General features: G+C 35.9%; 4 protein-coding genes and 1 non-coding gene across 5 annotated transcripts; 3 read left to right on the forward strand and 2 right to left on the reverse strand.

Annotated features, from left to right (window-relative positions):
- Positions 1-5,862: 5,862 nt before the first annotated feature.
- mrps17 (mitochondrial ribosomal protein S17) lies at positions 5,863-6,862 on the forward strand. Its single transcript, XM_048167359.1, has 3 exons — positions 5,863-6,018; positions 6,186-6,330; positions 6,504-6,862. Exons 2-3 carry the CDS (start codon positions 6,208-6,210, stop codon positions 6,795-6,797), a joined length of 417 nt encoding a protein of 138 aa, XP_048023316.1. The 5' UTR covers positions 5,863-6,018; positions 6,186-6,207; the 3' UTR covers positions 6,798-6,862.
- A 432-nt stretch (positions 6,863-7,294) lies between these two features.
- fam114a2 (family with sequence similarity 114 member A2) lies at positions 7,295-20,046 on the reverse strand. Its single transcript, XM_048167356.1, has 14 exons — positions 19,892-20,046; positions 19,154-19,401; positions 16,436-16,535; positions 16,234-16,332; positions 16,017-16,144; positions 10,970-11,104; positions 10,639-10,797; positions 10,422-10,545; positions 9,225-9,310; positions 9,049-9,144; positions 8,345-8,484; positions 8,196-8,268; positions 7,949-8,002; positions 7,295-7,771 (listed from the first exon to the last, which is right to left on the reverse strand). The coding sequence occupies exons 2-14, from the start codon at positions 19,334-19,336 to the stop codon at positions 7,673-7,675; spliced, it is 1,476 nt and encodes a 491-aa protein (XP_048023313.1). The 5' UTR covers positions 19,337-19,401; positions 19,892-20,046; the 3' UTR covers positions 7,295-7,672.
- A 589-nt stretch (positions 20,047-20,635) lies between these two features.
- Positions 20,636-23,194, forward strand: pgrmc1 (progesterone receptor membrane component 1). The gene is made up of 3 exons (XM_048167358.1): positions 20,636-20,995; positions 21,497-21,652; positions 21,772-23,194. Exons 1-3 carry the CDS (start codon positions 20,707-20,709, stop codon positions 21,864-21,866), a joined length of 540 nt encoding a protein of 179 aa, XP_048023315.1. The 5' UTR covers positions 20,636-20,706; the 3' UTR covers positions 21,867-23,194.
- A 425-nt stretch (positions 23,195-23,619) lies between these two features.
- Positions 23,620-23,730, reverse strand: trnal-caa. Its single transcript has 2 exons — positions 23,693-23,730; positions 23,620-23,665 (listed from the first exon to the last, which is right to left on the reverse strand). It is a non-coding gene; the product is annotated as a tRNA-Leu (tRNA).
- A 291-nt stretch (positions 23,731-24,021) lies between these two features.
- On the forward strand, positions 24,022-25,168 carry LOC125253410 (cytochrome c oxidase subunit 7B, mitochondrial). The gene is made up of 3 exons (XM_048167360.1): positions 24,022-24,177; positions 24,742-24,863; positions 24,939-25,168. Exons 1-3 carry the CDS (start codon positions 24,039-24,041, stop codon positions 25,011-25,013), a joined length of 336 nt encoding a protein of 111 aa, XP_048023317.1. The 5' UTR covers positions 24,022-24,038; the 3' UTR covers positions 25,014-25,168.
- Positions 25,169-26,095: the final 927 nt, after the last annotated feature.

The following is a 26,095-nucleotide window of genomic DNA, read 5'->3' on the forward strand; positions in this document are numbered from 1 at the left end:
AGCCAATAAATTGGCGTGATTCTTCAGCCAATCAGCACACCCAGAGGGTGTTCCCCATTGCGTCATAGCTACGCAGCATTTTGTTCCCTATTCAGAGAACATAGGTTACGCCAGTAACCCGAGACGTTAGTGTAGCGAAACCATTGTTAATTTGTGGTTACAATGGTTTAACTACAATAGCCAGGTTTTTTTTTTGTTTTTTTTTGTATTAAAAACTTCATTTCATTCATTTTGTTCATTTTCATAAGGGAGGTCAAATTATCTGATATTTTGAGAGTCTTATAGACCCTTCACACATAGTCATTAAAGTCTGAAAATTTCTGAATGATGGACACATCAAATAATTTTGATGGACAGAGCATCTCCGAAAATGACTTTGTGAAAATGACTTTAGATAAACATCACATTTGTGTAAAATTTTTTGTTTTTATTGTTGAAGAGTGCTGAACTTTCTTGTCTGACTTGCGCCCTTTACTGTACAGGCCTGAATTTGCATTTCCTTCAGCCTGAGGCTTATTTATTTCACTTATGGTGTGAAAGGGCCTTTACTTTGCCAAAAATAGAAGAACTTTTTTGTTATTAAAAAACAAACAAGCAAGCTCAGCCCAGATGAGAAAAAGTAATGCAAAAGTAACGTAACACATTACTTTCCATAAAAAGTAACTAAGAAATACAATTAGATACTTTTTTAGGGAGAAATCCAATATTGTAATGCGTTACTTTTAAAAGTAACTTTCCCCAACACTGCAAGTAACTAACTAAAACCAAACTTACTGGAAAAACAAACACTTCAACATATGTCTGCATCATAAAGACTAATAAATAAATAAACTAAAATAAAAATATGTGCACGGATAAATTATTTATATTATATATTGCAATATTCCATAAAAAAAATAAGAATTGTCCATTTTGATTGACCCAATTACCAAAAACTCACACTTCCATGAAAAACACAACAGTAATTCATAAAGTTGTGTGGTCCTTAATGAGCACAAATATAATGAACTGCTGTCTTTTTCTCTCAACCATGTTCCATGTAACCGCTCTGACGCCAACCTCATCCAATAACATTAAACAAACAGAGTGCAAAACAGGAATACAGAGACAGCGATCTCGTTCATTACTCAAGTGTGTTTAAATTTGCTTTTCATTTCTTCAGGGAAAAAATATTCATAAGTCACATTTGAATCTCCAGAGAAAATAAACTGGGCCATGTGAGTCATCGCCTCTTTCACACTAGCATATATGTTAACAGTGCGGGTTGTTTCCTGTGATTCTGACCTCTCCCTTCCTCTTGTCCATTGCTGCCTTCTTATCTGCTGCTGCTCTCCAATCAGCCTCACTATTGCTGTTAGAAGAACACTGAACAAGAGTAAAGGCTACACAGATGAGCAGTGACTGAAGCAGAGCAGAAATGATGGAGAGACGTTAAAGATTGCTGATGACAAAGTGACGCTGTATTTACAGAATGCTTCATGGCTTTTTGGAAATCATTGTTGTAGGCTTGGCACTGATACCACTCACAGGCATACTATGAGCTTTCATCTGCTTGACATTAAATAAATGTGTCATGTCTGCAGAGTACATTTGTTTAAATCTATAATGTCTGAAATGGAACAGACTGGTCACTCAGTATACTGATTGATATATTACATGTTCCTGAACGTGCAAGTGCATTGCAGACGGATGGTGTGCAAGCTGTCCACTAAAACTCCCATTGCACTGCCTTAAATGGGAATCGCATAGAAACAAGCCATGTTTTCTGTGTGGTTCTGATTAATACCAGATTCGACTACACTGGCCCTCATCCAGTTCCCACCCAGGGACAAGCCGATTTCTTTTTCTTACACTGTCGAACACATTAGTGTATGCCATGATCTGTTCCCTTATTTTAGACACATCTTTCTTCTTTTATAAATGCCTTTTCTCTGAGTCTTGACACAATGCCAGTTGGAACAACAGGCCAAATAGTTCAAATGGGAGTTGGATCACTATACACTGAGCACTGAGCTGCAATAAACTTGGCTGTGTCCAAGGCGAACTTTATGGGGGAGTTTACAAATGCAGTCTTTAGTTTGTAAACGGTGACGTTACTATTATACACAAATCAGCATGATGTAAGGTGTGAGCATAAAAAATGTCATTGCTTTGTATTGTATTTTGTGTAATAATAATAAAGTTTTGTTATACGGTATATTATTATTAGATATAATAATATATTAAAATAATTGTATTTTTGTACATTCTTAAATATATTCAAACTATAAAATAAATGTTTTACATGATGCATTTGTTTATTATGTAACATTGCGCTTGAATTCTATAGGCTATTATTAAATGTTCTAATTATTTCAAATTAAAAAATGTTTATAAAATGGTTAGTTCCTGTCCTTGATTCTGATTGGTCAATAGTGTTTTATTCACGATAAAACACGGCTATGACCGCATCACCCAATGGTTCTGTGTATCACTACACAACACCCTTAGCAACCACTCTTAGCAACATAATGTTCTCAATTGATATTGATCATTGAAGTTTACTGTATTATTTAGAAGAGTGTTGTGAGAAAAAGATTGAGTGAGCGGGTTTATTACCTGCATTCAGATTTAGCATTCAGGTCAGTCCTATGTTCATAATAAAAAATCTGTTTAAATGTCCTATGTATCATCTTGTCCTTTTAACATTTAAAGTCCCCCTGAAATAAAAATTTAAGTTTTTTAGCTTTTAGCATGAATATGTTGGTGACTTCCAAAACAATGACAATATTCACATTTAGGAGATTCAAGTATTCAAAACTTACAGTCTCTCACTTCCGCTAAAATGGATCACGAATTTTCATGACATCACCTCAGACTTCAGCCTCTCACAAATCTTCTGTCCAATCAAATGCTCTCTAGAATCTGAAGTCCCGCCCCCTCATACACTATAAACAGATGCTGAAGCTGCGGCTCAAATCAGTCATTTGTTCACACATTTACTAGTTTCTACATTGTGAATGGCACATATGGCACTATTTAGAGAATAGGGAACGATTCAGACAATGTAAATATGATTTCCATTGACGTGAATGGAGTCCGTTTTCGCATTAGTGTCACGTGAACCGCTGCAGCGCGAGCACAGTCTGCTCTGGTCTAGAGACACGAGAGCACAGAGTTGGATCATATGCGCGAGTTGGCAAAGACCACAAAACGTTCGGACACATTTGAATTCTACAAACCCGATTCCAAAAAAGTTGGGACACTGTACAAATTGTGAATAAAAACAGAATGCAATGATGTGGAAGTTTCAATTTTCAATATTTTATTCAGAATACAACATAGATGACATATCAAATGTTTAAACTGAGAAAATGTATAATTTTAAGGGAAAAATAAGTTGATTTTAAATTTCATGGCATCAACACATCTCAAAAAAGTTGGGACAAGGCCATGTTTACCACTGTGTGGCATCCCCTCTTATTTTTATAAGAGTCTGCAAACATCTGGGGACTGAGGAGACAAGTTGCTCAAGTTTAGGAATAGGAATGTTGTCCCCTTCTTGTCTAATACAGGCTTCTAGTTGCTCAACTGTCTTAGGTCTTCTTTGTCGCATCTTCCTCTTTATGATGCGCCAAATGTTTTCTATGGGTGAAAGATCTGGACTGCAGGCTGGCCATTTCAGTACCCGGATCCTTCTTCTACACAGCCATGATGTTGTAATTGATGCAGTATGTGGTCTGGCATTGTCATGCTGGAAAATGCAAGGTCTTCCCTGAGACGACTTCTGGATGGGAGCATATGTTGTTCTAGAACTTGGATATACCTTTCAGCATTGATGGTGCCTTTCCAGATGTGTAAGCTGCCCATGCCACATGCACTCATGCAACCTCATACCATCAGAGGTGCAGGCTTCTGAACTGAGCGCTCATAACAACTTGGGTTGTCCTTGTCCTCTTTAGACCGGATGACATGGCGCCCCAGTTTTCCAAAAAGAACTTCAAAGTTTGATTCGTCTGAGCACAGAACAGTTTTCCACTTTGCCACAGTCGATTTTAAATGAGCCTTGGCCCAGAGAAAACACCTGCGCTTCTGGATCATGTTTAGATATGGCTTCTTTTATGACATATAGAGTTTTAGCCGGCAACGGCGAATGGCACGGTGGATTGTGTTCACCGACAATGTTTTCTGGAAGTATTCCTTAGCCCATGTTGTGATTTCCATAGTAGCATTCCTGTATGTGATGCAGTGCCGTCTAAGGGCCCGAAGATCACGGGCATCCAGTATGGTTTTCCGGCCTTGACCCTTACGCACAGAGATTGTTCCAGATTCTCTGAATCTTTGGATGATATTATGCACTGTAGATGATGATAACTTCAAACTCTTTGCAATTTTTCTCTGAGAAACAACTTTCTGATATTGCTCCACTATTTTTCACCACAGCATTGGGGGAATTGGTGATCCTCTGCCCATCTTGACTTCTGAGAGACACTGCCACTCTAAGAGGCTCTTTTTATACCCAATCATGTTGCCAATTGACCTAATAAGTTGCAAATTGGTCCTCCAGCTGTTCCTTATATGTACATTTAACTTTTCCGGCCTCTTATTGCTTCCTGTCCCAACTTTTTTGGAATGTGTAGCTCTCATGAAATCCAAAATGAGCCGATATTTGGTGTGACATTTCAAAATGTCTCACTTTCAACATTTGATATGTTATCTATAATCTATTGTGAATAAAATATAAGTTCATGAGATTTGTAAATTATTGCATTCCTTTTTTATTCACAATTTGTACAGTGTCCCAGCTTTTTTTTGGAATCGGGTTTGTACAAACAATGCTGTAATTTATAGCAAAATGGAGGAGAAACGGATAGAGAGTATGAGGAAAATTGGGTTTTACGAGCTCAACGGCTCTGGCCGAGCTGTGATCTAGGCAAAACGCTATTGGCTATTTTTAAAAAAGGGGAGGGGCTTCTAGATATATCCTGCCCTGTCTACTGGTTTCATTGGAAATTACGTCAACAACAGTGAATAAAGCTGCGCGTTCCAAGGCACTTCAGTGGGCCTTTAAGGGGTTTTCCCTTGACCAACAGTGCTAGTCAAAGCATTTGTCAGTTGCGTCTTGTTCCATGTTCACAACAATTCAGTTTTTTCAATATAAAAGTCTTCGTTATTGACTGACACACTCATAAAGACAGTCTTTGCCGTCATCTAATGGCATGAAAATGTAACTTCTGTTGCTGTTCATGGTCAGGGACTATTTTTTTCCAGCAGAAGGAAGGCTTTTAGAAAAAGTTTACTTCATGAAAGTTGCATTGATACATATTTCTGGCTTCAATATTGGTATTGTGTGGTAACTGTTTTATAAAAGCAATAAGATACTTGAGGCTTTTGCTGTATAGTGAATAAGTCATGATACATTGCTTACTTACAACATTTGACAAATACTTTATCTGTAATAAACAGAAAAGGATTCATTAGAGAAATGAGTGTTTGGGAAAAAACTGTCAAAAATATAATGATGATGATTATGATTATTATTGTCATTGTTATGTATACTGCATTATATATACTATATTTACATAGCCTATTATAAATAATATTTAACTATAATTTTCATGTTATTTCATTTTCCAGTTTCTTAAAATAATAATAAAAATCATACGTTTCATTTGTATGCTTACAATATTTGACACTTCAAAGACTGCTTAAAAAAAAAAAAAAAAAAAAAAAAAAATTAAATTAAACTTCAACCAAATCAATGTACAGTCAGAACTACAATATAATACATATAAACATAGAAAAACATACTGCCAGGGCTTAGGCTAATAATTATGTAAATATATTAAAGGACTCACATATTATAGACAAAGTTTTAATGGCTTTATGTGAAAGAAAAATAGTCCACTTTAAACCTTGCCTAGGTCGCTCCATATTACGTCATCAACATGAGCCACGAGTCTTGACATTCAGACGCATGCGGAATGTTTTCATGAGTTTTTGACCTTTACCTTAACATTTACCTTTAAAGTGAATCCGGTAAGTGTATTTTATACACCTTTATTTTACATACACACAGAACGGCCTGTTATAGAGACTCTGCCTCAGTAAAACAGATTTGTGCAAACCGGTTAGCTTAGAGCTAGCAGCTGATTCTTTGACTGCAAGTAACGTTACGTTTAACGTAAACATTTACTACATTTCAGGGGACTGCAAACCTTGTACGGCATGTCCGGGCGCCAAGCTTCAGTCCATGCGAAATGGATCATTGGTCAAGTGATCGGAACCAAGATGGAGAAGACGGCAAAGGTTCGAGTTACCAGACTTGTGCTTGATCCATACCTGCTCAAGGTAAGAAGGTTGATATTTTGCTATGAAATATACGTGTGTGTGTATATTATCTATGACAAATAAAACCGCAGCAGTATGTCTGTCTAAGTAAAATAATGACGCATTATTTTTAAATAGTCACATTTGGTTTGTAGCCAAAACGGTCCTGATGTATTCACTTGTTTCTTTACAAGTATTACAACAAAAGGAAGACCTACTTTGCCCATGATGGTTTGGAGCAGTGCACTGTTGGGGATGTTGTTTTGTTGAAGGCCTTGCCGGAGAAAAGATCCAAACATGTCAAACATGAACTCGCAGATATTGTGTATAAAGTTGGACAGGTGGTGGACCCGTTCACTGGGAAAAGGATTGCTGGGAAGCAGTATTTGGAGCCTCTAACGGAAAGCACAGAAGACGCAGAAGTATCTTTAACAGAAAAACTGGGGCAACTGAACATTACTGCCTCAGCACCCCCTTCACCCTCGTAGCGTTGTTTCTGTTTAATGCAAATGTCTTCTCTTGATTTTCACATAAAATATTATTATTAAACTCACTGCCTAGTATTTGCGTGGTCATTAACCCTACATAGAAATACTTCTGTTTGCTGTCTTTTTTACACAAGACCGACAAATTAACAATACAATTCTGTTATTAATATTATGAATATTAGTATATTTAAATCTCAATTCCTACATAACTATGGTTAATAAACTTTCCACTAGTTATTTTCTTTGGGAAGTTCAATGTGCCAGTGCCCTCTAGTGGAAGTAAAGACCAGTAATCCATTCCACACTAGTTTCTTGTCATTCATTGGTGATGATGGGTCAGATCATGTTGTAAGGTTCAAAAATATAAAAAAAAATAATTGTGTAACACATTTGTTTTATACCACATTTACATAAAAACATAGCATAAAAACCTAGCAAAAAAAAAAAAAACCTAGCATACTCTATATAGTGTATAAATTGCATTTTATACTAAGAAGTTAGATGAAGACAATTGTTTATTTAAAAGATAACTGAACATTAATACTGATATGACTTGCATAATTATTTGAAAACAATGTAAGTCTTAAAGATTTAAAAAAAAAAGATGATTTCTATTCATTTTCCTATACATTCTGACATAAAAGATATTTAAATTACTGTATCCATTTATACACTGTCAGTTACAGGGAGATTTATGACACAGTCTATTCAAAAATATACCAAGATAGGAAAAAAGCCAACAACCAACCTTAAATCTGTATGTCATGTGATTACCATGTCTACCTGAATGTAAACCACACATTATTTTACTTCTATCACATGATGATGTTGCATGTTTGGTTTTTCGGCACAAGTAAAGTGTTTCTGATTGGTTCTCACTGTGCCGACTCCACTGTCCTCTGAATGTGAGACACTTCAAGCACTGGCATGAGGAGCTGGAATGCATCCTGGATGTATGATGCACTGTTTGATGCCTTAAAATTGAAAATAAATTGAAAGAAGATTTTAATACTCCTGTGCAAACTTGATCTTACATCTGTAAATGTTTTTTTTAATTAATTAATTTTTTTATTTAGGTTTATTGTAATGTACATGACCATTTTTAACATAAAGAAAAGACAAAGACAAGCGAGCCGGACATAGAGACAAACCTCCAGAAAAACGCTGGTAATGAGTGGATTGAGAACTTCTCCTTTTTCAGTTGCCTGAAAAACAAACATTTCGTCTCCATGGAATTTGAAAATATACAATAAAAATGCAATAATATAGGACATAATAAAAATATATTTTTGACCTTTTTCAAATGCTTTTTCTCTAAAACACTACCAATATTATTATAATGATCATAAACAATATTATAAATCTCTAGACAGAACTATAAGAAGTGAAGTGTCTTACCCCAATGGTAGTCAAACACGACGTGAACTTTTTGGACAGTAGTGATACCTCCTTGCAAATAACAATAGTAACTCTGAAAGTGAAACACATTATGATTTTAATTTCTCCTAATACCAATTTTGCACTATTTCTGCAACAATATAACTCACTGCGATAAAACTTTGGCTTGTTCCGCGGCCGTTGCCCCCTCAGTGTTACAGTGAAGCAGCATTTCAGCTGTTTTGTGAAACTGCTCTATGGATCTGGCCGTGAACTCAGCCAGACTTGTAATGGCAGACAAATGGGCCTCCTACGAAAAAGAGTAACTTGAATTGTCAAAACACAATACAAATATACAATATTCTATCTTCTATCTATATTCTGTCATCATTTACTCACCCAAGTTGTTCCAAACCTGTATGCATTTCTTTGTTCTGCTGTACACAAAGGAAGATTTTTGGAAGAATGTCTGTAACCAAGCAGATCTCACCCCCATTGACTACCATAGTGTTTTATTTTCCTATTATGGTAGTCAATGGGGGAGATGGTCCTCACTGCAGAACACGAGATACAGGGGGCGAGGTTGGATACAGATCCAACTCCTCCCACTTGACATATCCCTAAACCTACCCGTCTCCGCCCACTGGATCTTGTGTTCTGCAGTGAGGGACTATAGGGACTGCAATGGGGAGCGAGATCTGCTTGGTTACAAACATTCTTCCAAATATCTTCCTTTGTGTACAGCATAACAAATAAATGTATACAGGTTTGGAACAACTTAAGGGTGAATGATGACAGAATTTTCATTTTTGGGTGAACTATCCCTTTAAAAGGCATTTAATTAATTTTAGGCTAAATAGCAAGAGTTGCAGACCTCAACGCTGCATTTTTTCACTGCCGGTTCCTGTTCTTTCTCCTCTTCACTTTGTAGCTTCATGTTTGTGATATGGTTGAATGCGTTTTTTCTGGCCTGAGTGGATATGAGTAATGGTAAATAATCAGACACAAAAAATACTTGATTACAATTATGAAGAGATGCTGAAGTGATACCTTGCTTAGTTTGTCTGCTGATGTGGAGATCTGTAATTTTTCAAGAAAATCTGTCAGTTCCTTCACAAAATCCTCTCCATCATCAACTGAGGATAAAAATTAATATTTATGTTCAAAACAACATTATTGTTCATTTGCTGAATCTAAAATTTCAAAAGGGCTCCTATTATTATATTATATTATATTATATTATATTATATTATATTATATTATATTATATTATATATGAAGACTTCAGATGCAAAAGCCTCTAAGTTCATAGCATTTTTATCAGGCTCCTATGTATAGGCTTCTACCCAAGTACAGGTACTTCTGATTGGGTAGAGGCTGGGATTTAGCGGGTTTGAAGTGTAAGTGGTTAAATATACTTGCACCTTGGCTCAGAATGCTTTTTTGACGTGAGGTTAATGTAAACAGCCCACTGCGAACACCCTTGAAATTCGCTTCAACCTTTTCAAACTTTTTGAATGATTATTTTAGGTTTAAGTGGTGTGTGTAAAGGAACTGGAAGCAGACAGAGTACAGCTGTTTCTAAAGCACGCAGTGCCATCTGCTGTTAAAAACTAAGCTCAGAATCGATTTGAAAGAGAATTGCCATACATTGGAAAATATCAGAATCGCAGATATATATATTTAAATTTTCAGCTTTCTTTAGTGTGTAATGTTGCGGTTTCAGCATAAAAATGTTCCTGAATTCCCTGCAATGCCTCAACAGTAGTCTTGAATTTTCTTCTGGGAACAAATAAGTCACAATATTTCTCATTTAAATAATTCCCACCCAAGGCGTATGCAAAATAAGGGGCAAGGCCTGGTTGAGTTGTGCTAGTAGTGTGTTGAAACTCGCAGTTATGGTAAGGGAAATTTCTGAAACATGCTTGAAGTGGTTGACCAATGAGAACACACTGGTCCAGCTGACCAATCAGAACACACTGGTCCAGCTGACCAATCAGAACACACTGGTTCAGCTGACCAATTAGAGCACATTGCGCTTTTCAGAAGGAGGGTTTCATAGAGACAGGAACTAAAAAGAGCGTTACTGACAGACTGGGAAGAAAGGTGCTGCAATAATGTAAATATGTGAAAAATGTTTTTTAGCTCTAAGAGAAATGAAAGAGACATAAGCAAGACTTTGAAAAAGGGCATAATAGGACCCCTTTAATATATATTTTATTCTAACTTTGTATTCATACTTTTTACCTTTCACTTCATCCTCCACCTCATCATCAAACTCCATGAGGGAAAACAGCTCTTTAATGTCCTGTAGTTCCTCTCTCAGTTTATCTAACTCCTCACCTGACAGAGTGGTCAGCACAGATTTCACCTGCACACAAACACGACACCAGCATTCAAATCCTTCACCATTTTAAATTCTATCATTGTTTGATTTTGTGTAAAAAAAACAAAATCTACTGACCTTAGCTTCACTCTCTCTAGAGAGGATCTCCAAAGCCTCCAGATGGGACAGGCCTTGAAACTCATCAAACAACATCCCGTAATGAGCCTTTTTGTCTGTTTCTGAAGTGATGTTTTCAGCTTTCTGCTGCTCCTCACGTTCCTTTGCTTCCCTTAAGACCTTTGAGAGATGAAAAATAGAATTCGGTCAGAATCATTCTCAAACAAAATCAAATCGTGGATCGAGTTAAGTATAAGATCATATATTAATGCAGGAGTGTCAGATGGGGAGTTGAAGTTGCTATTAATATATTCCATCTCATTAGGACACACAGTCATTATAGCTTCTGCACCTGTGACAATGTGGAGTTTCTGTTCATCAGCCCCTTGGTTTTCTTAAAGCCTGGGTCTCCCTCTGCTATCACATCCATGGTCTTCTTCCCAATAAACTCCAATGCATCCAGACCACCACTTATTACCGTTTTACCCTAGCCAACAAGCATAAGAAGACAGAATAAATACATATACAATCAAATGAAATATACAGTGGGTACGGAAAGTATTCAGACCCTCTTAAATTTTTCACTCTTTGTTATATTGCAGCCATTTGCTAAAATCATTTAAGTTCATTTTTTTTCCTCATTAATGTACACACTGCACCCCATATTGACAGAAAAACATAGAATTGTTGATATTTTTGCAGATTTATTAAAAAAGAAAAACTGAAATATCACATGGTCCTAAGTATTCAGACCCTTTGCTCAGTATTTAGTAGAAGCACCCTTTTGATCTAATACAGCCATGAGTCTTTTTGGGAAAGATGCAACAAGTTTTTCACACCTGGATTTGGGGATCCTCTGCCATTCCTCTTTGCAGATCCTCTCCAGTTCTGTCAGGTTGGATGGTAAACGTTGGTGGACAGCCATTTTTAGGTCTCTCCAGAGATGCTCAATTGGGTTTAAGTCAGGGCTCTGGCTGGGCCATTCAAGAACAGTCACGGAGTTGTTGTGAAGCCACTCCTTCGTTATTTTAGCTGTGTGCTTAGGGTCATTGTCTTGTTGGAAGGTAAACCTTCTGCCCAGTCTGAGGTTCTGAGCACTCTGGAGAAGGTTTTCGTCCAGGATATCCCTGTACTTGGCCGCATTCATCTTTCCCTCGATTGCAACCAGTCGTCCTGTCCCTGCAGCTGAAAAACACCCCCACAGCATGATGCTGCCACCACCATGCTTCACTGTTGGGACTGTATTGGACAGGTGATGAGCGGTGCCTGGTTTTCTCCACACATACTGATTAGAATTAAGGCCAAAAAGTTCTATCTTGCTCTCATCAGACCAGAGAATCTTATTTTTCACCATCTTGGCAAACTCCATGCGGGCTTTCATGTGTCTTGCACTGAGGAGAGGCTTCCGTCGGGCCACTCTGCCATAAAGCCCCGACTGGTGGAGGGCTGCAGTGATGGTTGACTTTCTACAACTTTCTCCCATCTCCCGACTGCAACTCTGGAGCTCAGCCACAGTGATCTTTGGGTTCTTCTTTACCTCTCTCACCAAGGCTCTTCTCCCCCGATAGCTCAGTTTGGCCGGACGGCCAGCTCTAAGAAGGGTTCTGGTCATCCCAAACGTCTTCCATTTAAGGATTATGGAGGCCACTGTGCTCTTAGGAACCTTAAGTGCAGCAGAATTTTTTTGTAACATTGGTCAGATCTGTGCCTTGCCACAGTTCTGTCTCTGAGCTCTTCAGGCAGTTCCTTTGACCTCATGATTCTCATTTGCTCTGACATGCACTGTGAGCTGTAAGGTATATAGACAGGCTTTCCTAATTAAGTCCAATCAGTATAATCAAACACAGCTGGACTCAAATGAAGGTGTAGAACCATCTCAAGGATGATCAGAAGAAATGGACAGCACCTGAGTTAAATATATGAGTGTCACAGCAAAGGGTCTGAATACTTAGGACCATGTGATATTTCAGTTTTTCTTTTTTAATAAATCTGCAAAAATGTCAACAATTCTGTGTTTTTCTATCAATATGGGGTGCTGTGTGTACATTAATGAGGAAAAAAATGAACTTAAATGATGTTAGCAAATGGCTGCAATATAACAGAGTGAAAAAGTTAAGGGGGTCTGAATACTTTCCGTACCCACTGTACAACATAATTATTAATAAAAAAGAATGCTTTTCTTTTTTTTTCAAAATAATCGGCATAAACAGAAGCAAGTGAAGCATTAATAATATACAATGTCAAAAAACAAAAAACAAACAAACAATAATAATTATAATGATAAAAAACAAACATACAAAAAAGAATGTTTTTAAAATATTAAAACATTCTTAAAATATTTTATTTATTAATATTTATTCATACAATAATTCATAATTAATAAAATAAATCCTGGACGCTGCTTTTACTTCACTTTCCAGTCTCTTTAATCTCTTTTTTTATAATGAAATTCATAAGCAGGCACTATTTAATTTGTTTATAATTTTAATATGTATACATTTTGATTTGCACTTCAGCAGAAGTCAAACAGGATCACGAGAAACAGATTTAGCATATATATTTACTATAGAATAAAAACAAATAGCCTATAAATATTTTCAATACAATATTCAAAGGACCCTATGCCTAGTTTTGTTTTCAGAAATTTTAATATATGGGACACCTAGTTTCTGTAAATTACATAGTAGTAATAATAATAAATCAATTATTATTAATTATACGTTTATTAGGTGCTGAATGTTGTTCAGCGAACATTCATGACCTTCATGACATTCATGACTCAATTTCTACTGATAAAATTTTTTGAGCTTGGCATAACTAGTAAAATGTATATTCATTTTAATAATGCTCATGGCATTTTAAGATTTTATAAATTTACATGACTCCATTATTCCAAATCTAGAAATCACACTTAAGGCCCCGGTATACTTCAAACGAAATTCTTTTTCGTTCTTCGTTTAGGAGTAAAACGAAGTTCGAAATGCATGACCAGCGATATACTGTAAACGAACATCTGACGCCGCCCACACTGCTGAGAGCGACGGTTAGAATATGTAAATATGTGCCGTGCAAGTTATTAGCATTTTTGTAAATTTTGTTATAACTTTTGACCACAAGGTGGCGCTGGTCCGAAACTTCTCAGGCTCCTTCAGGGCACTGTGCTGATGACCCATACCAAGTTTCGTAAAGATACGCTAATGCGTTCGTAAAATACAGCATTTTAGCACAAAATTCAAAATGGCCGACGGCCAAAATGTCTGATATGGGAAAATTCGACTTAGCATGATGCCCCGAATCCAACGAGACCAAATTTATGATTTTTGGACAAACCCATCAGAAGTTATAAGCAAAAATAGCCATTTCTCATATCTCCGCACCAGTAGGTGGCGCTGCACCGAAACGCTGCATGATGCCTCAGGTCATGCTTGTGATGACATGTACCAAGTTTGGTCTGAATATGTTAAAGCATTGCTGAGATACAGCCTTATGACTTTCTTCGCAAGCGCTACGTAAAATTTTTATGCAAAATTTGTTTGCATGTTTTTCGAATATGGTTTGAGGAATCAACTTGAATTCCATAACATTTTGTCGGCATGGTCTGAAGATGATCTGGTTCAATTTTCGTGAAAATTGGAGTAACGGCCTAGGAGGAGTTCGAAAAAGAATGTATTTCAGAAAATTCAAAATGGCGGAAAAATGTTCATGACGGAAAATGACGTCATAGGGCGTCATAGCAATTTTGTTTCTAACCCGTACGGTTCAAAAGTTATTAACATAAACATAAGTGCAAATTTGGACAGCTGGTGGCGCTAGAGGGATTGAGTTAGAGACTCCAAATTTGCTATGGACAAAGGTCAGACTGTCCTCTAACTGTGTGCCAAATTTCACAACTTTCCCGCAAACGGTTCTATGGGCTGCCATAGACTTCCAGAGTGGAAGAAGCAGAATAATAAATATAGCTGCAAGCAGCAATTACGGGGCCAAGCACAAAAATGGCACAAGAAGCCGGCCAACATGGCTCATTGTTGCAGTTGGTCTGATGCTCACAGCCGGCCAACATGGCTGTGAGCATCAGACCAACTGCAACAATGAGCAATTAAAGACCCATTAAGATCATTTTAGGCAAAAGAGCTGAAAAATGATCAAAAATGAGGATTTACTGGTTCATCACTTTCGACCAATAGGTGGCGCTGTGGTGACGCTGCATGATGACTCACGTCATGCTTCTGATGACAGGTACCAAGTTTGGTCTGAATAGGATAAAACGTTGTGGAGATACAGCCTTATGTCTATTTTCGCAAGCACTACATGCAATTCGTTCGCGTGTTTTACGAAAACGGTTTGAGGAGTCGACTTGCATTCCATAACATTTTGTCGGCATGGTCTGAAGATGATCTGGTTCAATTTTCATGAAAATCGGAGTAACGGCCTAGGAGGAGTTCGAAAAAGTATGTTTTTCAGAAAATTCAAAATGGCGTAAAAATTTTCATGACGGAAAATGACGTCAAAGGGTGCATTCGAATCGTCTTGACCCAAGGAATCAGAGGAAAAAAGAATTTTGGTTCAAAAGTTATTAGCATAAACATAAGTGCAACTTTGGACAGCTGGTGGCGCTAGAGGGATTGAGGTAGAGACTCATTTTTTGCTATGGAGACAGATCAGACTGTCCTCTAACTGTGTGCCAAATTTCACAACTTTCCCACAAACGGTTCTATGGGCTGCCATAGACTTCCAGAGCGGAAGAAGAAGAAGAATAATTTAAAAAAAAAGAACGCCAATGGATACAATAGGTGCCTACGCACCTTCGGTGCTTGGCCCCTAATAATAATAATAAAGAAAAAGAACGCCAACGATTACAATAGGTGCCTACGCACCTTCGGTGCTTGGCCCCTAATTATTCCAGCTGCTGTAAAAAAGAGGCTACAAATGACTGCCACCTGCAGCATCTTACATCATCCTTCTTTATGTATAGACATGACGTAATGACACAAAGGCAAACTCCTATTTCCTGTGGAAACCTACCAGTATCACTCAAATTAAAAAACATTACAAGCTTACCATTGTGAATAGGGCTAAGGTAAGAAAACAGTATTGAACACTGGCTGGTGGTTATGTACTTTATCAATAACTGATTTGGGATAATTTTTAACCAAAAAAAATGTATGAACTGCAGCTTTAACAAACAGGCATTTTAACTACACAGTATCATTATTTCTATCTAACAATAATTCAAATGATTACAGAAGTTCTGGGATAAAATGTTATAGTTAGTATAAAAATCTAATTATATCGTGCAACTCTAGTATCATTGAATAACAAAAAATATGAAAAAATAAATATAGAAACTCAAAATAAATTCAGTTTTAACATTATCTAGCATACATTTAGCTTGCCCTTACCGTACTCTGAACTACAGTGGTTAAAGAGGACAGCATTCCCATACTACTGGAGGAGATCATTCCCATAGCACCACCCATCCCATACGTCCTCTCCCCTTCATCTTTATTTGTCTCACTACTGTCTGAACCTGTAGGCAGAAGGTAGAAAGATCATAAATACTAGGGATATGCAAGACCATGTATACCAATTCACGTCAAATGAAGAGCATGTCATTACCATCAGTTTTTTCCTCCTCCACTTGAGCTGAAAGCTCCTCAGGACTTGGGACTCCAAGAGACGTCTCTGCTTTTTCAATGACCTGTGTCAACCCTTGGCCTTAGACAATGAAAAACAGTATTAATACTAATTAGTGTTGATGAGTTTTTTTTATATATATAAGCTGTTTAATACAAAAAAGTGAAAATCTTGTGCCACTTACCCACAGTAGCTACAGTGGCAGTAGCAGTGGAGAGGATTGATTTACCCCAGCTGCCCCAGTAACCCCAACCTGCCTGGGAAACAGTCGTCTCTGTAGAGGTCTGATGGGGAAAAAGTTACAGTTTAGTAATAGATCAGTTTAGAATAGTTTTTGACATGATTAGAAAAGGCAAAGCTTGGCTAAGTTGTCTGATTCATCACAACAGACTGGGCCAGCTGACCAATCAGAGCAGACTGGACTTTTCGGAAAGGCGGCTTTGAAAAGACAGGAAGTAAAACAGTGCATTTCAGGCAAAGGGTGAAAAGAGGTGCAGCCACAATGTACAATGTTTTTTTAAACTTTAAATAATTTAAATGTACTTTAGCCCCAGAAATAAAATTATAAATTAAAAAATTATCAAAAATTATAAAAACTTGTAAATGAGCATATGGGCACTAAAAAAATACATTAAAACTAAAAAAAATCATTAAAAATCACATCCAGAAATGACCGCTATAGGAAATTAATGGGAAAATACGATTTTGACCAAAATAAATGTTGTGACTTTCATTCAAGTAATTTCAAGAATTATATTTTACAAATTGATAAAAAAAAATTCTAGTTTTTACTAGTGGAAATGTAATTCTTGATATCAAAAATTAGTATTTTAACTAGTGAAAATTGAATTGTTGATATCAAGAATTAACATTGTTACTAGTCGAAATGTAATTCCTGATATCAAAAATTGCCATTGTTACTAGTGGAAATGTAATTCCTGATATCAAGAATTGAATTGTTGACATCAAGAATTCATATCCTGGGAATGAATAAAAGTCAAAACGGCTTGCCATAACATATATATATATATATATATATATATATATATATATATATATATATATATATAGTACTGTGCAAAAGTCTTAGGCCACCACCAGCTTTGTTGTTTTAGCAAAGTTTTAATGACCATCCATATTTATTTCTTGGTCTTTAGTACGATACAAACAGGAAATATGTACATAAATTGTAAAAAAAAAAAAAAAAAAAATCGGAACAAAATGGGTTCTTTAAGCAAAAATCAGTATTTAGTGTTACCTCTTTTTACTTCTTCTCAAAGAAGAAAAACTGAGAAACCTCTCATCAGATTTTGAATGTTTTCTTGGCCTTTCAGTCCTTTTCCATTCCATTAAGGTTTAAGAGAGCCAGGTTCTTGCTATTGCTCAAGTGTAAGGGGAGATCACTAAATACTTGCCACTTTAGCTTTTAACTTTTTTCTGATTTTTTCTGTTTTTTTAATACTGCATACAAAATTTCTGTATTTTCTGGTTATATTCTAATAAAAAGACTGAGAAATAATTATATATGGTCATTATACCATTGCTAAAACAACGACTAATGGTGGCCTAACAACAATTTTGCACAGTACTATATATTATATATTGTATATATATTATATATATTTATATATTTATATATATATATACACACACACACACACAGTTGTGCTCTAAAGTTTACATACCCCTTGCAGAATCTGCAAAATGTTAATTATTTTAACAAAATAAGAGGGATCATGCAAAATGTGTGTTCTTTTTTATTTAGTATTGCCCTGAATAAGACCTGAATGAGATATTTTGCATAAAATATGTTTACATATAGTCAAAAAAATAGCTGAATTTATAAAAATTACCCGTTCAAAAATTTACATACCCTTGATTCTTAATACTGTGTTTACCTGGATGATCCACGACTGTTTTTATGTTTTGTGATGGTTGTTCATGAGTCTCTTGTTCGTCCTGAACAGTTAAACTGACCAACGTTCTTCAGATAAATCCTCCAGATCCTGCAAATTCTTCAGTTTTCCAGCATGTTTTGCATATTTGAACCCTTTCCAGCAGTGACTGTATGATTTTGAGATCCATCTTTTCACACTGAGGACAACTGAGGGACTCAAAACACAACTATTAAAAAAGGTTCAAACATTCACTGATGCTCCAGAAGGAAACATGATGCATTAAGAGCCGGGGGGTGAAAACGTTTTGAATTTGAAGATCAAGATAAATTGTACACAATTTGTCTTCTGAAACATGTGAGTATCTTCTGTATCTTCCTATGGGCAGTACTAAATGAAAAAATTAGATATTTAAACAAAATAAGACAAATTTGGACATCTTCATCTTGTTCAAAAGTTTTCACCCGCCGGCTCTTAATGCGTTGTGTTTCCTTCTGGAGCATCAGTGAATGTTTGAACCTTTTTTTAATAGTGTTTGAGTCCCTCAGTCATCCTCAGTGTGAAAATATGGATCTCAAAATCATACAGTCACTGCTATAAAGGGTTCAAATATGCAAAAAATGCTGGAAAACTGAAGAATTTGCAGGACCTGGAGGATTTTTCTGAAGAATGTTGGGCAGTTTAACTGTTCAGGACAAACAACAGTCGTGGATCATCCAGGTAACGACACACAGTATTAAGAATCAAGGGTATGTACATTTTTGAACAGGTCATTTTTATAAATTCAGCTATTTTTTGACTCTATGTAAACATCTTTTATGCAAAATATCTTATTCAGGACAGTACTAAATAAAAAAGAACACACATTTTGCATTATCTCTCTTATTTTGTTAAAATAATTAACAATTTGCAGATTCTGCAAGGGGTATGTAAACTTTTGAGCACAACTGTATATAATTATTACTATTAATAAAAATAATAAAAGTAAAAGTGTGAAAAAAACATACATTTGAAGCACTTTCTGCTGGTAGTGGTGTCTCTACGATCTTCTGTTCTTCTGTTGGAGATTTATGTTCTGGTCTTTTCCTCGTCTTTCGGGTTGGTGCTACATCAGTAGAGCTGTCACGCTGTGCATCAGTGGAGGGCTCATCTCGGGGGACTGATGACAGCTCTTCTGCCTCTTGATCCATTGATTTCTCTGTTTGGTCACTTGTGGAGCTTTCACTGTGGGACCTTCTTAACACATACCAGCCTCCTGAAATGGACAAGTAAATAATTTATAACTGACTTTTAATGCAAATGATAGCTATATGATATAATTGTGTACATGATAGTATAGTCTATGGAATTGAAAACCAACACATTTTAAAGTGCCTTCAAAACAGCACAACGTGTCATACATCACAAATTACTGAGGCTAAGGATTAAGATGATACTCAATAAAATAAGATTCAAAACACAGATTATAAACATTAGTGGACTTCTAGGGATGAGTTGATCATGAATAGCCGGTATAATTGATGCTGGAGTACATACTAGCAAGATAAACCACATTATCTGTCTGTCGCAGTGGCATACTGTACTGTACTGTACTGTACTGTACTGTACTGTACTGTATTTAAAGCTAAGCTAACTTTCCTCAGCAATAGTAGTTGGTCAACATCCAGTAAGCTGGGCGCTATAAAATCATTATAGGGAAGAAGTTAATATCAAAATAAATAAGTGATAAACACAACATATCCAACCTATTGCTCACTGTTTCTCTTCTCTGTCGTCCGGCCACGTCACTGGACTTAGTCCTCTGCTGTGTTTTGTTTTTCCCGTTACACTCTCTCTTCCATTGAGGAATGTAAACATCGACTCAACATATTATTCCGCCACCTGCTGTTTGGAGGACGTTCTTCACAACAGACCAATAGCACATGCAAATTATAAAGGAAAATATTTTAGTTAAATTTAATAAATGACTGTATATTGTACGGTGTCTAACTGTGTCACATAAATTTAACAACCTGTTATATTAATAATTGCTACAATTATAGCCATATTTCATCAAAATTGGCTTAATTGTTATAATTTTCCTCTGTGTATGGCAAGATATATTTTTATCCAATTAACAGGTTTTTACTGTATACGTTGGTAGTAGTTCCAACACATAACTTTAAAATAAATATTATACACTTAATGTCGTAGCTGTTCAGTTTTATTGAATGAAGAACATGAACTATAATTTCATCATGAAAACATTTGTTAAGAAAAAAATATATAGTTTAAATTTTGTATTTATTATAACAATTCTCAAATAAAAAATTCTCAATATTGTAAAACAGTTAAAAAAAAAAAAAAAAAAAAAAAAAAAAAAAAAGTCCCGGACCCGCACGGTTCACAGATTACAGTTAACTTCAAACCCCATCTAATAAACTACACGCCCCAGAAATTCACCTCGAATCTGATTGGCTGGCGTCACACTATTGTGTGTTTTTGGCATCTGTGATTGGTGCACTGCTGTAGTCGTCGATGAGTCTCTCGATGTTCTCTCACGCACAATATCAGAAACGAAATGGCTGAAGAAAATGTTGAGCAAACTTCTGGAATTCTTCAGGAAATTTTCACTTCGCCTCTGAACATTAGCTTGCTATGTCTTTGTTTGTTCCTGTTGTACAAAATCGTCCGTGGAGACAAGCCTGCAGACTTTGGCCCGGTTGAGGAGCCATTGCCTAAACTAAAGAAAAGAGATTTCACTTTAGCAGAACTGCAAGAGTACGATGGACTGAAAAACCCAAGAATCCTCATGGCTGTCAACGGGAAAGTGTTTGATGTTACAAGAGGGAAGAAGTTCTACGGACCAGGTAATACTCGAATGTCACAAATTCAACTGCAGGTTTTACTTATTTTACAAACTTATCGTAGGCTCCATAACAATTACGTGTTTGCATATGCCTGTTTTTTATTTGAAAAACGACCTATTAAAAACGCATTGATTTAATTTCAGACACGCCCCTTTGTCGCACTTTTTAAACAAGGTACAAATGCATAGTCATAACCCCTAACCTAATGATAAATTCAGGACAATAGAGATGTCACACAACCCTGTTAAAGTGTACCTATGTTTACGTTGTTGTTCTTTTGATAATGAGACGCCAGCAGTATTTTCTGCGTTTTTGTACTTTTGGTGCACACTTTTGCAATGCCAAAAACTACTGGTCATCAGTAAATAATTAACTTAACTCGGATAAAGGTTGACTAGATACTTAACATTCCCACTGAGCACAGAGTGGTGAAAGAAATACCCTACATGTTTTGCAACACACATGAGATTCTGATATATTTGTGAATTTGTTCACATTTAGAGGGCCCTTACGGGGTCTTCGCAGGCAAGGATGCATCCAGAGGACTGGCCACGTTCTGTTTGGAGAAGGAGGCCTTGAAAGAAACTCATGATGATCTTTCAGATCTCAATGCTATGCAGCAGGAGAGCCTGAGCGAGTGGGAGACCCAGTTCACACGTAAGTTGAAGGGCACCTTTTTTGTTCCTCTCCCTGATTTTACAGTTGTGCTCTTTGGAGATGTTGCAATGAGCTTGGATTGCTAACTGTTGAGTAAACTCTCTTATGTTCCTCCGCAGAGAAATATGATTACATTGGGAAGCTTCTTAAACCTGGAGAAGAACCAACAGAGTACACAGATGATGAGGAAGTCAAGGACAAAAAGAAGGATTAGAACATGGAGAACATGGATCCAAACCTAGCTCTTCCATCTGTGCTTAAATTACCTAGATTTGTTGCAGTCAAACTTGCCTTTTTGTCTGAACCTCTCTGTCATTTAATGTGACTTTAATTAGCACGTCATATGTTTATAAATAATTTCATTTCTCTGTATTCCTAAACCTAATGTAGCATATGTTATATATACAGCAACTGTGACTCATAATCATGTCATTTGAAGAATTCTTGGGGGTAAATATATTCTTCAGGAATATATGGTTGCTGTAAATATGGGACACAATTTCTCACTAGATTTTTATCTAACCAGAGAACATTGCATTGCAAACCAAATGCATATATAAACATCAAGACACACTATAATACTTTTAAATGAGCGTCCTATTAAAAGACAGTGGAAATCTCATTCAAGGGTATGTGTCAGATCAGTTTCCTTGATATAGATTAAGACTAGACCCATACTAAATAGGGTTTTCAAGCAAACTCCTCACATGCTCTTATCATCGTCTTGTTATCGTCTTATCATCTGCTCAAGACATTTGTAGATTAGGTTCACGCAACATTCCAAGAGATTATGATTTATAAAGACAAGTATTTGCAAAACACCTTTTTTTGTTCATAATATTCATTATTAAATAATATGATTTATTATCATTGTGCATTATTGAATTATTTTTTTAGAGCTCTATGTTGGTTCAAAGTATATGTGAATGTTGCTAATTACTGGTGATGTGTACCTGATAAGTGTCATTGAACAAAGCATTTAAACAGCTCCAGCTGAACTGTCCCTGTATAAGTTAACTCTATAAAACCTACTGTATCATATTTGATATGTGCATTTCTAAGGCCTAATTATCAACATGTTCAAACCTTTGTTGAAAAAAATGTTGCACACAATCTCCTACATGCCTTCTGTCACCTAATTGATAGTTTATACTTTTTTTTTTGCCTAGTAAAATGCTTTTAAGTATAATTCTAAAAACATCCCCTTTCAGGTGGTATGTGTTTTTTGCTGTGAAAACATTGAATTTTTTTTAAAATATAAAATAATAATTAAATAATAAAATATTTTTTTTGTTATTAATGTTTCAAGATGAACATTTACTGGACTGAAGCAACTTTAGGTTTACTTTTTTTTTTTTTTGGAAATCATGTTAAAATTTAAATACATTTCTGAGGAATGTTTATTTGTAGTTCTCTCAATCATCATTCCTTTGCACTGCATTATGTTTTGCCCCATGCAATAAAAACTAGAGACCTTTCATAATACTAAGCATTAATAAAAATCCTCTTACTAAGATGTTATTGGGAGGTATAGAGTGACAACTGATATTTATGAGCATTTTATTTATGAAGTCTGTTATGCTTTTATAAAGATCTCATTGGTTTATAAAAAACAAACTGATTTATATTTTTGCTCAGTTTGAGCCTCTGCATAAATTGCCAGTGTGTTTTTTTCTACTAAAGTATGAGCTGCATATTCTCACTATGTCATTATATGTGCCATAACAGCCTAATGTATCAAATATGATACAAAAGTTTAAACATATATGCAAAAATTTTTTTTCATAATGAGTTAGAACAGTTTGAGGTGTGGGTACAGGGGAGACATATCCCTCTAATTTTGGGAATATGTAAAATTGTCACACAATATTGTAAACCAAATGGTTACAGGACATGTTTGTTTCTTACATATAAGATACAGGGTGATAATATTATTATTACTAGATCGAGGGGGGAAAAAAAGCTTATGTCAGAAGTGGGATTCGAACCCACGCCTCCATTCGGAGACCAGAATACCCGTTTGATCGGAAGGGAACAAGCCTTGAGTCTGGCGCCTTAGACCACTCGGCCATCCTGACACAATTGTAAAATAGTATCGAGAAACTCATATTAACATCGATTCGTATTTATGTGATCCAAAAAGTGTATAAGCACAATGCCAAGGTAACGCTGCACAACCCGTCAACTGTTTAACGAAGGTAAAACAGCAGAGGAGGTTCCTTATTATATTCAGAAGAAAAAAAAATATTTCAACATATATATTCTAAGTATAACTCCGTATATGTTAGCAACAAACAACATCACTTTAAGCTATCAGAGTTTCCTTTAGTTTAACATTTAATTTTACGTTATGTTGAATTCTTCCGCATGCTATCACCTCGCGTGCATGCGCACAAGTCCTGCGCGTTCATTTCCGCTCTACCATTTTGTTTCTGCCATTCAGTTCAAGGGTATTAGCACGCGCAGTTGGTTGTCCCGAGAAATAATCATGTATCGCTTCGCCAAGGCTGCCCTGAACCTCAGCGGTAAGTTAACCATCTCATTCGAGGACTGTCTGTTTTATTTCACGATTTAGTAAACAGTGTCTGTTGCAATGTTGGTCAATAAACTGATGTTACCTTCTAGTGTGCTAAAGCTAGTTTTGATGGAATACATTCGTAGTTCGCCAGTCAATGTAAGTTATACGTTTCTGCAAATAATTTAAAATATTGTCACCTTACCATATAAAGATATGTTTATATTTTCATGTATTTGCCATATGTTTAAAATATGTCTCTCTAATCGATAATTTCAAAATATTGTTGTAAATGTTACTAACAATTTGTTTTCATTCCAAAATGTTTCTATTGAATGTTTCTTATAAAATGTTTCTAACAATTCAAACTGAAAATGTGTCCTCGAAGTAGTTTGTCTATTACCTGCAAGCTTGCATTCCTGCATATGATTACAATAAAGTCAATGGTTTTGTATGATATGTCTTTCATAAATTCAGCGACGGAAAGTTTTGAATTGTCTTCATCAAGGCAATGAATAGTGTGTTAAATGATGTGTAAACTTTAATCTACTTTTTTTCTTTTTCTTTACATTAGGTCAAAGTGCCCGTCAGGTGGCTGTGCGACAAATGTCTGGTCTGTCCCCTGAATTTCATGCAAAGTATGGAGCCCCTCTGCTCATTGCTGGAGCCACATTTTGCACAGGTGTTTGGGCATATGTAAGTGACTGCAAACACAAATCTTCTAATTACTTTTCTTTGTTCAATGTTTTATGTGATTTTGTTTCTTCGCAGGTGATCACATCAACAGGCATCGCATGGAACTTATCACCTGTAGGCAAGGTGCAGCCTAAGGAATGGAAGGAGTGATGAATGCATTCCCCATAGTGGACCGAATACTTGGGGATTCTGAATGACATTCTGAACTTTTCCATTTTGCAAATGGAGACAATTTTCACTTAATCCAATCTTCTTGCTGTCTTGGAATGTGTGTAAAAAAATGTAATAAATTTAAAAAATCTCAAGATTTGTCATCTTGTTTACTTTATCTACATACATGTGTTATTAAAGGGTTTGTCAGATTTTACATTACCTTGATGTAATGTAAAAAATTACATTACATCAAATTAATACAATACCATCAAATGAATGGTCAATTTTTTGTATTTAGGATAAAACTATACTGTCCATGGAGTGACAATTCCAGTTACAGGTCTGATAATTTTTAAAGTGTAATGTGTTTTACTAAAAACAATTTATTTTTTTTAATGCGGTGGTCAATTTTAAGATTTGGGGCAATTTTGCTTCCACAATTTGCCTTTCAGACTAGTGGAAAGAACATCTAAAACACATTTAAGTGTTTATTATATTACACTTTAGTCTGTGGATTTCAATTACAATGTATCTTTACAGGTATTTTTTTCTGCTGCACTGCCAGAAAACTGCTTTCGTACACTAAACTACAGTTTTAACTGCTGTCTATATTGTGAAGGGTTTTACAGAGGGATTTTATCATGTTTGCCTGATCTATGTAACATTTTATTCCTAAGGAAACATTACATATTTTTTCCCTGGCTGTTAACAGTACTTTATATTTTATGGAGTTACAAAAAGGAGATCCAAAATCCCCTCTGTAAAAACCTTGAATTAACCAAATTAGTGCATTTTTAATAGATTGATAATACCTAATTTACATAAAGATAAAATTTCAGAAAACGTGTAATGCAAAACTGATCTGTACTGAAGTATGGTGATATCTATATATATATTTTTTTTATCCTATTAACCTGTGGTGTCTTGCTTTAATTCAAGAGGGTAGGGTCTCTAGATAGGGGGCAGCATTATTGCAGCATGTTGTGTCAGCTTGGTCCTATGTCCTCAGTTAGGCATATTGCTTGACAGCAAGTTTATCCAATGAGCGCTGAATTTAGAACCGCATACCTTGATTAGAC

The sequence above is a fragment of the Megalobrama amblycephala genome, linkage group LG18 (genome assembly GCF_018812025.1).
Source record: "Megalobrama amblycephala isolate DHTTF-2021 linkage group LG18, ASM1881202v1, whole genome shotgun sequence".
NCBI lineage: Eukaryota > Metazoa > Chordata > Actinopteri > Cypriniformes > Xenocyprididae > Megalobrama > Megalobrama amblycephala.

Excerpts from the sequence above, each read along its gene's own strand:
- mrps17 (XM_048167359.1), top strand. The coding sequence starts at position 6,208 with ATGTCCGGGCGCCAAGCTTCAGTCCATGCGAAATGGATCATTGGTCAA. Across the intron at positions 6,331-6,503 it reads TTGATCCATACCTGCTCAAG|TATTACAACAAAAGGAAGAC; the intron begins GTAAGAAGGTTG and ends TTTCTTTACAAG.
- LOC125253410 (XM_048167360.1), top strand. The coding sequence starts at position 24,039 with ATGCGCACAAGTCCTGCGCGTTCATTTCCGCTCTACCATTTTGTTTCT. Across the intron at positions 24,178-24,741 it reads GGCTGCCCTGAACCTCAGCG|GTCAAAGTGCCCGTCAGGTG; the intron begins GTAAGTTAACCA and ends TCTTTACATTAG. Across the intron at positions 24,864-24,938 it reads GCACAGGTGTTTGGGCATAT|GTGATCACATCAACAGGCAT; the intron begins GTAAGTGACTGC and ends GTTTCTTCGCAG.
- pgrmc1 (XM_048167358.1), top strand. The coding sequence starts at position 20,707 with ATGGCTGAAGAAAATGTTGAGCAAACTTCTGGAATTCTTCAGGAAATT. Across the intron at positions 20,996-21,496 it reads GAAGAAGTTCTACGGACCAG|AGGGCCCTTACGGGGTCTTC; the intron begins GTAATACTCGAA and ends GTTCACATTTAG. Across the intron at positions 21,653-21,771 it reads GTGGGAGACCCAGTTCACAC|AGAAATATGATTACATTGGG; the intron begins GTAAGTTGAAGG and ends GTTCCTCCGCAG.
- fam114a2 (XM_048167356.1), bottom strand. The coding sequence starts at position 19,336 with ATGGATCAAGAGGCAGAAGAGCTGTCATCAGTCCCCCGAGATGAGCCC. Across the intron at positions 16,536-19,153 it reads CAGCAGAAAGTGCTTCAAAT|ACCTCTACAGAGACGACTGT; the intron begins GTATGTTTTTTT and ends TTTCCCCATCAG. Across the intron at positions 8,269-8,344 it reads CAAGCCAAAGTTTTATCGCA|AGTTACTATTGTTATTTGCA; the intron begins GTGAGTTATATT and ends TTTCACTTTCAG.